Below are 16,433 nucleotides of genomic sequence, written 5' to 3'. Positions count from 1 at the left end.
CATTTCCCGGTAAATTGATGGTTCCATTGGTGGTTCATGTTATCGTAATACCATCGACTGTGCCCTCAATGGCAGTGATAGGGAGATGGTTAAGATAGATCATGGTGTTAATTGAGTACGAGTGATTCAAATATTAGAGAGATAGATGATAGCAAAAGATCACAATAAATGGAGAGAATGACGGGCATTGTCTGGCGGTGTGATGACCTTGCCGTTGTGAGCGCATTCGAGCTTTTCGTAATAGGTTGATTCCTCCCTGTTTGATGTCTAGGTTGCACTGGACGTTCTGGTTCATGATTTGAAGGTGGTGGGTTTCATTGTCGATGCTTGTCATTGTCATCGACGAAGCCGTCTCTTGGACTCGATGTCCTCTTAGACCATGGCTTCCGGGTGCAAATGATAAATTTTGAACAAAGAATAGTCGGCCGTATGAGCGGTCTTGTGATGTCTTTTCGGCAAACTTTTCGGTAGTCTTTTCAGTGGCATCTTTAGTAGTCTTCTCAGGCATCATTCTGTTTAGATAGGTCGATGGCAAAAAAGAAGGCAGAAAAAGGCTGCAAACGACCTTTCTATATATAACCTTTGATATGTCTGTAGATATGTCTCCACCGATTCATATGATGGACACACCGATGGGCTCGTTCCACCTCCATTAGTCTTGGACGATGTTCTGGTGTGGGGTTGTTAAAGCTTCAAGAGTTGGGGCTGGAGCTCCTGGCTGCTCAAGCATCTCGGCGCCTTGACCATTTTTTCTACACAGGTTGCAAGAGGATCTTCCTTATCGACTGAACCATGATAAAAAATCTGAGTTTGACTCTATAGCATAAGCCAATTAGTTGAATCTTTCATGCAGCGATGCGAAATGGACTATATTGTAGGCAGTCAGGGCGTGACTAATTCGCCCTACTAAGCAACGTTATCAACAATTTTGAGTATGCTATGCGAGATGAAGAAGGAAAAAGATGCTGTCAATTAATCTATGGAGAAACTAGGTATTTATAATGTAAATTAACAAGCAAACGAGCAAGCAGCATAGCAAACAGGTTGATATCCCAAACATTAGTAAATGATATACTTAGAACTTCTTAGGAGTAGTGTTTGATTGTTTTAATGTATTACACTGCTTGAGACCCTGTATTATTAGCTCTCCTAAGTTCTTTGAACCTGAGAGTATGATCATCTTTTTGGTTCTATTTTCGCTCTGATTATAGTCTTGATCTACTCTTAGATGGAGGTGTATTGGCCTACTTACAAGCAAAGAATATCGATATCTCTTGTTTTTGTCTTTCTGATATCAAGTTAATGCTAAATGTATGCAATATTTCACATGTTTGGGTCTTACCTCTTCAGCTTTCTAAGGGCAGTAAGTAGCTTGTGCTTTGTTAGGACTCACTTTCGTATCCTTTTCTTCAAGGTATATCAAGTTGAAAGGAAGAACCTATCGTCTGTGTAAATTAAATCTAAACTCGTTCTCACTTAACTGACTTCTGAATCAAGTGAACTCTCACATATGATACCTGCTATGTCTCATTCGACAATCAGTTCAACGTTTTTGATAAGAGGATTGCTCCTTCCATTCAAAGACATTTAGGGCAAGTTCCCGTACCTTCCCACTTAAACCCCAACCCTCTTGGTCGCTCCTTTCTATTTCTCTCTTCTTCTTCTTCTTCTTCTTCTTCTTCTTCTTCTTCTTCATTACTTTTTATTTTTGTTTACATCTCTTCAATCCCCTTCTCTTCTCTTCTCTCCTTCTCCATCAACTTACTGAGATATCTCTTTTCCCTTCAAACATAATGGCACGCCCAGATGTTCCCACTTCCCAGCGCCCAAAGACTAACCATTTCTCTTTTGACTCAGATGACCCTTCTCTTCGCAGACCATTTCAGAGCTGGGTATCCTGGAGGTCATGGAAAACTTGTGCGGTCGACCTGCTGAACATTCCAAGAGAGATGAGCACCCACGATATCTACAATGCTTTCGAACAGTATGGGAATCTGATTTCTATCGACATTTGGGAGGACGTCGCCGGTCGTCCTGATTCCAAAGCACGCATTCGTTTCAAGTGGGTATCCTATCAATTCACCATATTGTTTGAAGTACATTTTGCTAATCATTCAAAGACCTCCTCCAAGTGAAGACTTTTGGAGAACTGGCTCTTTTGGTGTGAGGCTCCGGGGTGGCCGTGTTGCGGTGTTATCGCTCAGTGTCTACTGTGGTGACCCAGCTGGTTACATTCCGAGCCCTGTCCGCCCAGATGTTAAGCTCCCTAGTGAACTGGTCAGTGAATGCATGTTACGAGGTTATATTCAAATACTAATGTTTAATTTGAAGGAGTTGAAAACTGTTCAAATCGACATCGGCGTTCTCCTAGCTCCGTCCACCGTGCATTTTATGCAAAGCTTCAACAACCTGACATACCCCAGATGTGTGGTCGATGTGATGCGCAAGTGCTTGTTACTGTACCTCAGAGTAGGTATCCGGGGGTCAGAGACTACCGATGTGACTCAACATGACTATCGTGTCAAAATCACCTTCCTCCAATTGTCCCAGATTTACCAACAATACGACAGAGCCACAAGACAAAAGTCATTCTTGATTGTCCTAGACTCTGCCCCCATCTGGCATCGAAAGGCCACAGACATTCCGTCCACAGTGACCGAGCCGTTGAGCTGGAGAGAAGAGGATAGCTGGTATCGCCAGACCTCCGTGACGCATAACCCGAACTCGCTAAAGAATCTTCCCACAAATTTGAAGAAGTTGGGACATATCATCGACTTAGGTAAGTGTCCTCCCTCGTCTATTGTAATTCTGGAAGCTGACCAGTGTCAATTGATAGGCCGATGGAACGTGTTTAAGATCTCATTCGCCGCCGACCTGGACCCCAGTTTTCGCCGTGCGGGCGACACTAGCCACCATTTGATGCTCGTTGCGGACATTTTCCAAGACTACAACATCACCATCAAAGATGGGAGTCACTTTGTTGAGAATCCAGACCGACCGGTACCAGTATGGCAGTGGATTGACTTTTCTGAGTCCAAGTCCAACAAGGCCTCCGCGTTACTGCAAGACTTGGGAGATCAGAACTATATACACCTCTCCTTTAGAGTCCGGTATCAACTGGAGGTTTGTTTGTCCCAGGGATACCTCTCTGAATTCACCATGACTCGTGAATTTGTAGAGAAAATAAAGGACCTCGGAGATGACCAAGCTATGAAACTGCTAGAGTTTGTTGCAACCGAAAAGAAACAGTACCTTAATCCGATGAAGATCTTCGATCTCAAATTTTTCAAGGGAGTGACTGACTCGAAGATTCCGAGCTACTGTTGCTACATGCACACAGCACGAGTCACCCCGACTACGATCTACTACAATACTCCAACAGTAGACATCTCAAATCGAGTTGTGCGTGAATGGGCCAACAAAGGTGCACCTGGGCGCTTTCTTCGGGTTCGCTTTACAGATGAAAGAACTGAAGGTCGTATCAATGCGTCGCTAGGCGATTCCAACGACGAAATCTACACCCGTGTCAAAAGGACACTATCAAACGGTATCACCATTGGAGATCGTCGCTACGAGTTCCTCGCATTCGGCAACTCTCAGTTCCGTGAGCATGGTGCTTACTTTTTTGCACCGGATGCTGGTGTCTCAGCAGCAACCATCCGGGCCTGGATGGGCCAATTCAACCACATCCGAAATGTGGCAAAATATGCTGCAAGACTAGGACAATGCTTCTCGACCACCCGGGCTTTTACTGGATCCTCTGTTCAAGTTGCTCCTTGCGATGACGTTATTCGCAATGGCTTCACGTTCTCAGATGGAGTGGGAAAGATTTCCAAATTCCTGGCGCAGATGGTCACATCCCAGCACAAAATTAAAACTATCGCTGGAGACCCTCCTTCGGCCTTCCAATTTCGTCTTGGAGGAGCCAAGGGCATGCTGGTTGTCTCCCTGGACCCTCTGCCCCAGGAGGTACACCTTCGGCCAAGCCAACAAAAGTTTGAGACCAACCAAGCTGGCTTGGAGATCATCCGTTGGTCCCAGTTTTCTCTTGCCACTTTAAACCGCCAGTTAATTCTTGTGCTTTCTGCTCTGGATGTCCCGGATCAAGTGTTCCACAAAAAGCTCAACAGCATGTTGGGTGGCTTCCATCGAGCGATGGGCAATGATTTGAAAGCAATCCAGCTTCTTCAGAAGTATATCGATCCAAACCAAACAACCCTAACATTGGCTCAGATGGTATCTGATGGATTCCGGCGACAGGAGGAGCCGTTTGTCACTACTATGCTTGAGCTTTGGAAGTCCTGGCATCTGAAGCATCTCAAAGAGAAAGCAAAGATTGCCATAGACCAAGGAGCCAACCTTCTCGGTGTTATGGACGAGACAGGTGTTTTGAAAGGGTACTTTAAAAACGCATTGCCGCCCGGAAGAGCCTCCTATGCACAGAAACTGGCTGCTCTCCCTGAAATCTTTGTCCAGGTCTGCCGGCTAGATGGAGGTGACGAGTACGAAGTCATTGAGGGTCTCTGTATTCTCGCTCGCAATCCTTCGCTTCATCCTGGAGATATTCGCGTAGTTCGAGCAGTGAATAAACCAGAGCTGCAAGCACTTCGGGACGTGGTTGTACTTCCCCAAACTGGCGATCAGGACATTGCGAGCATGTGCTCCGGAGGTGACCTTGACGGTGATGACTATCTCGTTATCTGGGACCCTGATCTAATTCCAGGAAAGTGGTTTGTCGAAAGTATGGACTACAAGGGTACCAAAGCCCCAGATCTTGATCACGACGTGACAGTTGATGAGATCACTTCATTCTTCGTTACCTATATGAAGAATGATTGCCTTCCTCGAATTGCACACGCTCATTTGGCTTGGGCCGACAGGCTCCCGAGGGGTGTGTGGGAAGAAAAGTGCATCCATCTCGCTCAGCTTCATTCCGATGCAGTTGACTATAACAAAAGCGGTGCACATGCGAGAATGACCCGGTCTCTAGATCCCAAGTTCTGGCCTCATTTCATGGAAAAGAGGTATAAGAGACCATCTAGCATTTACAAGTCGATCAAAATCCTCGGTCAACTATACGATGCAGTCGTCACTCCTGACTTTGTTCCCAAGCTAGAGAAACCCTTTGATTCTCGCATCCTCGAATCCCCGCTGGCTGGAGCAAGTGAGGCCTACATGGAATACGCCCGCGAGCTCAAGGCAGAATTTGACATGAACATGCGACAGATTATGGCTCAGTATGAGATCAATACTGAGTTTGAGGTGTGGTCAACATTCGTACTTCGCCACGGCTTCGTGATCAGGGACTACAAGATGCAGGAAGATCTAGGCAGGATCGTGGGCACACTCCGTCGCGGATTCCGCCACCAGTGCTACGACAAAGTTGGCCGTGATGGTGGAAACATTCCTCCATTGGTCATAGCCATGTACCGTGTTACTCATGAGCAGGTAGCCGCAGCACTGGAGGCTCGACGCCAGGAGGCACTGCAGAGAGAGGATCTTTCCATTGTTGAGGTGAACTCAACTGAGTTTCCGCTCATTAGCTTCCCTTGGATTTTCCCGGATGTTCTCGGTAATGTTGCGACGGGTCGAGCACGACAAGCTCCAGTCTCAGAGGAATCAGAGGGTGGCGGTTCTGAAAAGCCTATCGGCGACGGCGTGGTCTACACTCATCCGCAGATCCTCAAGATTGTTGAAGGCATGGATGAGGGGATGCAGCCAAAGGATGTGAATGAGGACACAAAGCCCAAGGCTAAGGTGGGCTCTAGCTCCGCGGCCCCGGATCAAGAACTCATTGCTCGTCGGCGCATTGACAAGACCGAACCCAAACCCCAAGAAAAGGATGAGAGTGTGTCCTTCGATGAGGATGATGAGGGCGAGGGGGGTGTGGAATTAGGAGCCGCTGAGGATGACAAGGTTGAAAAGAAGGAAGCTGTACCGGGGGATATTGTAGAAAGGGAAGGCGATGTGCGGCCTTCGGCGCTTGACGCCCTGATCAACATGATTGACAGTTGATCTTTTGCTATTTGAGAAGGGAAAGAAAAGAAAAAAGAAAGAAACAGGAGAAAAAGAGCATCAAAATTGAAAAAAAAGAAGATGGGGGTTTCTTTTTGTTTAGTGATGAGGTTAGTCTGCATTGATGCAGGTGTAAATGAAGCCTCGAATTTTATCCAATTTGTAGAAGATTAGCAGTCCTAGAGAGTATCCAAGTCAAACCTCCAAAACACTACCAATCCAATCCCTCATCCCCCTTCCTTTCCAATAATTCAACCACAGGCTCCAAAACAGCCTTGGTGTGTCTCCAATTAGCAGCATCTCTGGCCCTCGAGTAGAAGACAGAACAATCCAAACTATCACAACTAACCTCATCACCAGGAGAAACACCCATACAGGAGCGACAAATAGCCTCCAGCTCAACAACTCTCTTTTCCGCCCTCTGCAACCGCGAAACAACTTCGAGCAATGTAAGATGCGGCTTCTGCATACAATCCCCGCACACAGACATAGCAGCATCAGACAATCTCGACCGACAGACAACACACGAAGACGACCGCATATAAGACTCCAGAGTCTTCCTAGCCCCGGCACCAGAATTCGGCCTCAGCACCGACCCCTCGACCCGCCGAATCCGCTGCACCTTCGGCATCTCATCATACCACTGACGAACATTCGCGCCAACAAGATTAAAAATCCTCTCCAGCGGCGGAATAATATTCTTCGTGATATAGTACTCAGCATCGAGCTCAAGGTGTGCATCATGCAGAAGCGTCTGCGGCGAAACACACCGATCAACAAGTCTCGACCCAGGCGCACCGGTAACAACAACATACGGCACCCGCTCGCCGGTCTGCGGCTCGGAACGCGGGTCTTCCAGCATGCGCTTTGTACTGATCATCGCGCCGGCGGGGAGAGTACCGTGCTCGGAATACGTCCCCAGCCTGACTTCGCGCGCAAAGCAGAAATCCTGGATGGAGATGCGGCCTTGCATGATCTTTGCGCATTGGCGCTGGAAGTATGATTTAACCTGGCTGAGGTCTGCAGTGCGGAAGAGTGTTTTTAGGGCTTTTTCTTCTATTTTTTGTTCGGCGGGTGTGCCGTCGCGTCGGACGGTTTCGATGCCCTTTGCGTCGAAGTCGGGCTCTTTTTGGTTCCTGTGTTCGTATTTGAAGCCCACGTATCGTTTCTTCGCGAGGAGGACGCAGGGGTGATAGACTTTTTCGAATTTTAGTTTAATGGGTCGGGGGTTCAGGTTTGTTACTGCTTCGGCGATTTCTTCGCCGATGTCAAAAGCTTGGTCGCGGGTGCGGCCTTTGAGATACACGAATAGACTGTCGGTGTCGCCATAGACGACTTCGGCGCCCCAGCGTTCGATGGAGTGGATGAAGGCGATGGCTTTTTCGAGGGTTTCTCGTCCCGTTTGGACGATGCTGTCTGCGATCTCGGAACAGGGCATTCGTCCTGAGAATGAGGCGGATGTGTACCCGTATGTGACGTTCGCGATCAGTTTGAGTGCCAGCTGGCGGTTGTTCAGAAGTCGCTGTAAGGCCCTGTCGTCTTTGTCGGCCTTCATGCCGTTTTTTACCATCACGCGGGTTTCAAGGATCTCGGAAAGCATCTTAGCTAGCAATGACTGCCGCACTTCCTGCTTCGCATACATCATACCATTTGGCGCGATGTTAATCTTGTCTATTAGTAATTCGAGGAGCCTGGGCTGTCGCTTGTAATCCATGAACCCCATCTTATCTCGCCCGCGCCAGTGCATTGCTCTACCCAGGAAGGTTGAGTAGCAGTAATTGTACGCGATCATGACACTTGGGTACAGTGACTGGAAATCAAGCACCAGAAGTGGGCTTGTGTAGAAGTCACTTTGCGGCTCCATGACTAGGGGCAAACATTCTAATGCATTCTGCTGTCCGACCTGCTTTCTGCTTGGTGAGACGAGGATGAAGTTCTCTGGTTTCGCAATTCGGAACATCAAAGACTCGACTTTGAATTGGGATCCCCGTGAAATCACAGAGGCAAAATCAATCCCTAGCAATCTGGCCTGCTCGCTTGTCCTTGGTGCCAATTCATTAGCTTCAAGAATTTCCAGATTCATTTGCACACGAGAGGAGAAGTATTCCACGACTTTGAGTATATTGCGAGGCTTCCCGCTTTGGTGCCATTGCGTCAGGTCTTTGGGAGAATAGTGAGGAATTCGGCGATGCAAGACATGAAAGACAACGTTCTCCATAGTGTACTGTAGCAGGTTCAGCTCGCCCTTCATAGCACGCCATATATTGAACATGTGTCGTCCAGTGATGCGAACGGACGACGAGTGGTTGAACCCCCACTGATCTGCCTCTTTCCCAAACCTTCCATTAGAGTGAGATTTAGTCCTTGAAAGCTCCTCGCAGATGTCAAAGTCGTACTTCTTGCGCGCTCGCTCAATCACGTATCCCCAGGAAGCGTTGTGGACCTCGTAGCCCGTGATAATGTCCGGGTCGTGGTACCGGACAAGATCTATGAATCGGTTTATCAGGTCCAGTTCCGTAGGCTCATGCTCAACGTCAATTGTCAATGCCTTGGAGATTTTGGCTTCCGGCCTTTCGCCTTCGCCGTGGTAAATCATCCCAACATGAACCCCGGGAAGATGACTATTGACCTCAAGATCCTCGTCTTCGGATTGGATGCACCAGAACAGGGAAGTGATCTCGTCTTCTTCAGGGTTGGCCATGAGGGTTCCGCGCGTGTTCACGTGAAGTTCTAGGCTCATCGTGCTCATGTGTTGAGCTTGGTGTTCCACGCTAGTGGATACTCCATTCTGTGAGTATTTAAAGCCATGTGCGTTCTTCTGTGTTGGGCCCTCGATTTGCGAGAGAAAGTTGGGGTTCATTTTAGCAGGGATGTTTTGGGCCGATTTTTGATTAGATGCTTGTGAGGCTTCTAACTCTTCGAACCACTTGATGACTTCCGACCGGCTTGGCGGAACAAGTGTGAATTCCCAGACCCTGGCGGTGCACCCTTCTCGAAGGTGCTGGTCAACCTTTTCTTGCTGAGCTTGGTCATATCCTGTTGGTGTCTGCTCACCAAACATTGCAGGCGCCTCTGCCATTGGGTCAAAATCGGGTAGATAGTGAATGGTGTTACTCTCTAGCCGAAATTCTCTGCCACCATATTCTCTTGGTCGTTCAGGCACATCTGTTTCATCACTGTAAAATGCTTTCTGGTATACAACCGATGGACGCCCATATTCATTTATTGTCGAGTTGACTTCGCTGGGAGTTGGGCTGGCAAATTTGAAGCAACGCAATGACGTGTTCGGTGGAAAATTGAATGACTGATGAATGTTTTTCATGGTCTCTGCGAGATGTGGATCAAGAGAGACTGGACCCATCACTGTTGCAGACGAATGTAGCTCTGAGGAACTCTGAATTTCACTGGCTTTGCCTGACAAGTCCATGGCAGATCCGGAAGGGGAATGACTCAAGAGCTGGGATGACTCGGAGTCTTTTCTTGAAGAATTTGCCTCATCTTGGCTATAGCGCATAATAGTAAGAGGATCATTGGGGTCCTTGACTACCGGGAATTTCAGGCCGCTGGTGTAACTATGCGCCTTTGGACGGACTGTCCTCTGCGAGGAAGATGATTTTGGTTCTGATGACGGGGCTTCCGCGTGGGAATCCAACTTGCTGTCAAAGGAGACGCTTTTTTGTTTGTTATCTTGCTGATGCTTTCGTGTGTTGGATGGTTCCAATAGCTCGTCAGACAAGGCGTGTGTGGCCATATGTCTAGGTCTTTTGGTAGGCGAACGGTGGAGATCGAGCGTTTCAAAGTGTGGTCTTTTCGGGGCCATACTTCTATTTTCACTCTGGTCTATGGCACCTTTTTCTTGGGCTACAGAGTTTTCTTCCTTGTAGACACCATCCATGGTCGCTTTTTGGTTATTTGTTTCAGCACGCTCCACAGGTACAACCACATCTGGAAAGGGCAATTCGTCAAAGACTTCATCGTAAAAACTGTCCCCCATGGGGTCCCCTTTCGTTTCAGGGTCCTGTTCGGCTCTCCCTTGCAATGAGCTACCTCCTTCGTCGGAATCTGAGTAATACTGTCCGTTAGTTTGTGAGGACAGAGCGAGACCCTCATCAACCGAAATTTCCGGTACATTTTGCTGGGCTGATTCCTGGGAACGGCTGCTATCATAAGTCAAAGTACTGATTTTGTCAGGAAAGAAGTCTTCAACACTATCCAACGCAGTCTTGACGAGTTTGGCTTGATCACCGGTATCCAAGAATGTTTCAAATGTCATATCTTTGTTGCTATCCCCGTGTTTCTCATCGGCAGCAAGCTGAGACGCCATTTCACGAAATTCTTCCTCGTGTATCCAACCACCTCTCGACTGATCTCTTGGATCCGCAGACATTGAAACCATATCCTCAGGCCCAAACGGAGTGCTTCCGGGATCAGTGATGCCCATTCTCTTCTTGCGCCTGCGAGTTTCATCCTGCCACAACCCAGCCATGCTAGGAACCAGTCGCTCGTTCACCGCGACGGGTTTCAAAAGCTCCGTGAAATCTTGGTGTAGAGGCCGCTCCTTTACATCAAGACGGTTCATGATATCTTGAACACAGATATCCACCTCCAGCGCGCAATGGCTTTGTTTCTGTAACGCAGGGTGATCCAGTATGCTTTCAGGTGGGATTGAACGATCGTGCCAGCGGTGGGCTAGATTGCTAAGCTCGAAATACTCAGGTACTGGTGACCGAAATTTGACTTTGCTACAGCTCATGGTTGCACATCCGTATAAATTGTAGTCACACATCCATTGCGGGATGTATTGCACATGCGCCTCATAGGGTTGAAGCGGACGTTTCATCACAGCTCCCTGGTGCAGAAGATCGACCAAACGGTTTGTATGGAAGGGGTTTAAGAGATAAATTTTGAAGAAGAACCGCCATCCGACATGGTATCCGTAAAACGGGACTCCTTTCACCAAGGTGATGTGCGCCACAAACGCTGTCCTCCGGTCATATGCATTTCGGCGAAAACTGACCGCCAGAGCATGATCGATTGAAAGATGAAGAGTTCGGATTGCCGAGTTTACTACAGACTTGGTAAGTTTAACCATTAGATCACCAATATGACTATCACTAACCATCTTCCGGCGCCAAGGACCCGTTATATTCGATGTAAAGATACGGAAATGCGCCATGGACATGTACGCAAACTCTCTGGCCAGTCTCGGTAGCTCCAAATATTCGAATCACAGGTACCTTTGGCCTGAAATCTTTCCCTGAAACATCATCACGAAAAGGCAGTGGAGGATCCAACTCCGACGCGGTCGCCTGATAATAATCGATACAGTTGAGACGTACACGGAATGGCTCCATCGCTCTGGTGTGTGGCGTCCAAAAGCCACAGCGACATTGCGAAGGATAAATGGTACACGCACCGCTTTATCGCATGTGTGTCTTTTTTGGCATCTCAGTAAGAATAGTTGAGAAAACGCGACGGAGGTATGTCCATGACAACGCGAGATAACGCCTAGTCACGTGCTTTATATCAATTCTCCACTCGCCACGCTCAGGCCTATCGCAACTTCACTCATCTTTCATCTCACTACAGGAGAGAGCTACAGGTGGCTCGATCTAATTATTGACCTAATTCCCTTTCATTTCTAATTAAAAGTCGCCCCTCCTTCGTTTAACTACCAGCAATGTCACGAAAACCAGCGGATGTGGCGTCAAAAACGCCTAACGAGTACATTCCATCCTTCATCTCGAAAAAGCCGTTCTACGTCGATGATGAGACAAACAACGACTACCTGGAGCATCAACGTCTCCAAAAAGCCCTTCCTGACCAGTCAAAATGGTATGATCGAGGAAAGCGTGCGGGACCAGCAGCCACCAAATACCGCAAAGGTGCATGTGAAAACTGCGGCGCGATGACACACAAAACCAAAGAGTGTCTGAGTCGACCCCGAAAGCACGGTGCCAAGTGGACTGGAAAAGATATCCAGGCAGACGAACTCATCCAAAAGGTCGATATGGGGTGGGATGCCAAAAGAGATCGGTGGAACGGCTACGATGCCACCGAATATCGCCAAGTCGTCGATGAATATGAAGAGATGGAGGCCATCAAGCGCATGGCGAAGGAGGAATCAAATCTTAAAAAACTTCAAGCCGGTGAAGATGGCGATGAGGCCCCCGATTCGGATATCCGATACGCCGAAGAATCCGATATGGGACGGCAACAGAGTACCGCGACGCGCAACCTACGTATTCGAGAAGATACCGCCAAATACCTGCTCAATCTGGACCTTGATTCCGCCAAATACGACCCGAAAACACGTCGAATGGTGGATATGGGCGCGCAGGACGATCAGGCTGCTGCACTTGTCGCAGAGGAGAATTTTGTCCGTGCTTCGGGCGATGCTGCGGAGTTCGAGAAAGCCCAGCAATATGCGTGGGAGTCGCAAGAGAAGGGTCTCCCTCAGCTACACATCCAAGCCAATCCGACATCTGGAGAAGTTCTGCGAAAGAAGGAGAAGGTTGATACTGAAGCTAAGCGTGAAGCGCATCGCAAAGCTCTCCTGGAAAAATACGGTGGTGCAGAGCACTCAAAACCGAGTGCGCTGCGCGAAACGATGGTCGTTGAAAACGAGCGATTCATTGAATATGACGAGAGTGGTGCCATCAAGGGCGCGCCCAAGAACGCAACCAAATCCAAATACCCCGAAGACGTGATGGTGAACAATCATACTTCGGTCTTCGGCAGCTGGTGGTACCAATTCAAATGGGGCTATGCATGCTGCTGTTCCACTGTGAAGAATAGCTACTGTACAGGGGAAGATGGAAAGAAGGCCTTTGAGGAAGAAGGCAACATGTTGAGGATGATTGGAGCAGGCGATGACAATGAAGAGATTTCCGAGAACGCTGAAAATGCGGATGCCTCTCGCGAGTCTGAACAAGCCGACGGCAGGGATCAAGAACAGAATTCAAATGCCAATGGGAAAAAGCGGACGCTGGAAGAAATCAAGTCAGGTGTCACAGAGGAGGAATTTGAATCATACAAGCGGAGCCGGTTGGCTGCTGAGGATCCTATGGCGAAGTTCTTAGGGAAAGATTGATTCTGATGATGTTCTCCATATACTACTTGCATGGGCGTTCGGATGTACTAAAATACCCTCTTGATGTGCTGTTTAAACCGTGACCAAATGCACAACCCAATTTATGTTTCACACCTCTTTTTCGTGTAGTTGTAAAATGTCACTTCGAAATAATATGCATCAACGAAATCGAATACAAACATGAATCAACCACTCTGTAATTGGTTGGCCTTCCCAGATGAATTGGTATCACGTGATTTAGCATGTGCACGGACCATAAGGTTAAGGCCAATGAGGGTTGGTGCTAGTCACGGGATCTAGAAAAGCCCTGATGGGTCCACGTGATTAACTAACGCACTCGCTTAGAGCACAATCGCCAGATCTTGGGCAAGTTTCGAGACGCTTAGCGACGACGACCCGACAACCAGCCCCTTCAACGGAATTGCCAGGTACGTTCGCATGCCGGTCCCTCAACAAGTGCTCACCTCAACCCCGTCAATTTACTAACATATATCCTCGTCTACAGTTCCATAATTCAAGATGAGTACGTCCGATGTCGAAACATCGCACCGCGATCCTCCGCAACGCCGAATAACTTCAAACTAACAACCGCCACAGCTAAGGGTACCGCGAGTTTCGGAAAGCGTCACAACAAGACGCACACTTTGTGCCGTCGTTGTGGTACGTATTGCACCTATTTTTCACGATCCCACCCATCCGACCCGCAATCGCAAATTTCTACATGGACAGATGGAATCGGCGATTACGGCGAAGACAACCACACATGATGGCAAGGACAACGGCTAACCGGTGATATCTTCGACTCTACAGGCAAGCGGTCTTTCCACATCCAGAAGTCTACCTGTGCCAACTGCGGCTACCCTGCTGCCAAGACCCGCAAGTGTACGCAAATACCCCTCCCGAGAGCATATGAATGATGGCCATTGTTTGGAAATATGGCATAGGCAAGAATTCTGGCTTACATGGATTTTTTTCTACGAACAGACAACTGGGGTGAGAAGGCCAAGCGCCGCAAGACCACCGGCTCCGGCCGCATGCGCTCCCTGCGTGATGTCCACCGCCGCTTCCTCAACGGCTTCCAGACCGGTACCCCCAAGGGTGCCCGCGGCCCCGTGACCAACTAGATTCCCTTTTTCGTCTGCTCGGCGTCGCGTTTTCGTTATCGGAGAGGCTGGAATAGGAATGAGGGGAGGGATCCTGGCATGATATGAATTAGCATTACGGGATAGCATTACTCGAAATGCAATGGCAGTTCCGGACTCTTATCGCTTTCCCGTGGAGTTGGTGTGTGCAACGGTCGATCACGTTGGTTCTCTTTGCCACGCCAAGGATGACAAAGTAGAACTTGCGAGACGATTGGAAAAGTTTCGTTGAAAGGCTCTTTTCTACGGAAAAGAGTTGGATTTAAAAAACCATGGGAAAGCGTGAATGAATTTCCTTTTTCTTCGTTTATGGCTGGCGAATATCCCATGTCATGACAGATACAATGTGAAGACTCTTCCTACCATTTCATGGTCTGTTCTACTCAGTACGAGGCTCTTCGAAAAGACGCGGAGGCTTGAATTGGACATGATTCAATGGCTGTTCTTCATAGGCTATTGCGAGCTTCTAACCCCTAGTATACAGTCTCGGCTCATGATTCTCCACGACCAAATACCCTCACACCGCCATCCCGTTGAATGAAGTACAACGCCTCTCGCTCTTCCAGTGTCTCTTCTTCACTGTTCAGCCCACCACCTCGGCTGATCCTCAGTACCCCGCTCACATCTTTTGCGGCTCCAGTGTCCAAAGTGCGGAGCTGCATAACCGACCGAGCCCGGTGCGCCAACCCAATAACAAGTGCCGCATGTTCCGTCTCTATTGGCGTAGCCCACTGCCCTCCCGATATGGATGCATTGTGTATTAATGGGGCATCTGTAGCCAACGTCAAAACTGTAGCATGTGCATGCTGTCGAAATAGTCAGCCCTGCCGTAAACCTTGTTTTTGCCTATCAGGAAGTGATAAGGCCTTACCTGTTGTAGCGCTGTGATCCACTCCGACATTTCCGTGGCTCCAATTCCCATACTTGGACCTGTCGCAGCAAGGAGCAGGTCAGGTTGGTCGATAATGAGGAGAAGCTCATCGCCATCTTCCATCGTACTCTTTTGCTGTTCGATCACTGATAAAAGATCTTTCTCCAGTGCATCGAGGGAGGCGAGACCACGGCCAGAGAAATGGAGCTTCTTTGCAATCCCAGGTTCAGCCTGCTTCGGCGTAATATTTCCTCTCGCTCCTGAAGCTGTTGAAACTGCTGGATGTGGTGACCTTCCAGGTACAACACCTGGTGCAGATCGCATTGGGAGCGATGTGCGTGGGCTGCTTCCCAGACCAGCCGGTGAGATACTGGGGGTAGCTGTAGCTTCTGGTGCGTAGAACAGCTCAGACAGGCCATCTATGAATGCAAATTGTTGCTTATCTGCCAGACGCGCAAGATCAAGGCCCTTTAAATCTGGTTAATTATGTTGATCAAAGTTTGTATCAATACATGAATAATATAAGAAATGCATGTTTCAAATTCAGATACCAGTCAATCGGTTGGCTAAACTTACCAATCGCTTTGCCTCAGTCCTCCAGAACTCATAACTCCGCATGAAGCTCACCAGCACCACTTTCTTCTTGATGCCATTGTTCAGCTCGTCTGAGCCAAATGCCGCATTGGGGCTCGGTGAACTCAGCGCAGCATGGAGAAATCTCAGGACAAGCCAGTTTGAAGTTGCACCAAGAATAGAAGAGACTAGTGTCAGAGATGAAACGGGCAGATTTGATACATATGACGCGAGGAGGGGTGGTAGTGGGGGTTGAGAGGGCATGATTGCGCCTCGATTCAGATATCGATGCTGTCCTTAGTTCCTCGCAAGTCAAAGATGTACTAGATCTAGTTTCAATCTTTCTCTTTTTCCAATTGAGTCTTTGTTTGGAAGTGTTGCTGCTGAACGAGTCGTGGAGATGATGTCGAGAAAAAATGTCCCGGGCTTGTGATTGGCCCCTCAGGTATCCAGCCATGCCAAGAGATAGAATATCAAGATGATATTGCATGGAATTTGATTTGGCTTGCTGTTTCTCGGTTTATTTTCTTTTGTGTATAAAGATTATTCAATAGCTATAGGTGATGATTCTCTTTAACTATCTTCTACTCAAAATCGATGTCTTGGAGTGTGTCAGAACGATGGTTACAAGCAATATATATAGTTCGTGTTGTATACTATCCGCTCAATTTCCACACCATAAACCTGAAATATCAATCGATGTAGTTAATAAAAACCAAACTACAAATAAAATCAGATC

General features: G+C 48.1%; 5 protein-coding genes across 5 annotated transcripts; 3 read left to right on the top strand and 2 right to left on the bottom strand.

Moving 5' to 3' along the window:
• Positions 1 to 1,949: 1,949 nt before the first annotated feature.
• PGRI_049530 (RNA dependent RNA polymerase) lies at positions 1,950 to 6,015 on the top strand (the record flags this gene model as incomplete). The annotated part of the gene is made up of 4 exons (XM_040792666.1): positions 1,950 to 2,062; positions 2,121 to 2,277; positions 2,332 to 2,779; positions 2,837 to 6,015. The coding sequence occupies 4 exons, from the start codon at positions 1,950 to 1,952 to the stop codon at positions 6,013 to 6,015; spliced, it is 3,897 nt and encodes a 1,298-aa protein (XP_040644633.1).
• Positions 6,016 to 6,226: 211 nt separating this feature from the next.
• PGRI_049520 (DNA-directed DNA polymerase zeta catalytic subunit REV3) lies at positions 6,227 to 11,369 on the bottom strand (the record flags this gene model as incomplete). The annotated part of the gene is made up of 2 exons (XM_040792665.1): positions 6,227 to 11,082; positions 11,135 to 11,369. The coding sequence occupies 2 exons, from the start codon at positions 11,367 to 11,369 to the stop codon at positions 6,227 to 6,229; spliced, it is 5,091 nt and encodes a 1,696-aa protein (XP_040644632.1).
• Positions 11,370 to 11,695: 326 nt separating this feature from the next.
• slu7 (mRNA splicing protein SLU7) lies at positions 11,696 to 13,108 on the top strand (the record flags this gene model as incomplete). The annotated part of the gene is made up of 1 exon (XM_040792664.1): positions 11,696 to 13,108. The coding sequence occupies one exon, from the start codon at positions 11,696 to 11,698 to the stop codon at positions 13,106 to 13,108; it is 1,413 nt and encodes a 470-aa protein (XP_040644631.1).
• Positions 13,109 to 13,378: 270 nt separating this feature from the next.
• Positions 13,379 to 14,232, top strand: PGRI_049500 (60S ribosomal eL37 domain-containing protein; the record flags this gene model as incomplete). Its single annotated transcript, XM_040792663.1, has 5 exons — positions 13,379 to 13,384; positions 13,454 to 13,536; positions 13,614 to 13,768; positions 13,919 to 13,990; positions 14,093 to 14,232. The coding sequence occupies 5 exons, from the start codon at positions 13,379 to 13,381 to the stop codon at positions 14,230 to 14,232; spliced, it is 456 nt and encodes a 151-aa protein (XP_040644630.1).
• Positions 14,233 to 14,741: 509 nt separating this feature from the next.
• On the bottom strand, positions 14,742 to 15,958 carry PGRI_049490 (uncharacterized protein; the record flags this gene model as incomplete). Its single annotated transcript, XM_040792662.1, has 3 exons — positions 14,742 to 15,056; positions 15,122 to 15,589; positions 15,698 to 15,958. 3 exons carry the CDS (start codon positions 15,956 to 15,958, stop codon positions 14,742 to 14,744), a joined length of 1,044 nt encoding a protein of 347 aa, XP_040644629.1.
• Between the last annotated feature and the right edge of the window lie 475 nt (positions 15,959 to 16,433).

The sequence above is a fragment of the Penicillium griseofulvum genome (assembly GCF_001561935.1).
Source record: "Penicillium griseofulvum strain PG3 chromosome Unknown contig_84, whole genome shotgun sequence".
In the NCBI taxonomy this organism is placed as follows: domain Eukaryota; kingdom Fungi; phylum Ascomycota; class Eurotiomycetes; order Eurotiales; family Aspergillaceae; genus Penicillium; species Penicillium griseofulvum.
The sequence above is the reverse complement of the archived record's forward strand: the minus strand, read 5'-3'. Positions and strand labels throughout refer to the sequence as shown.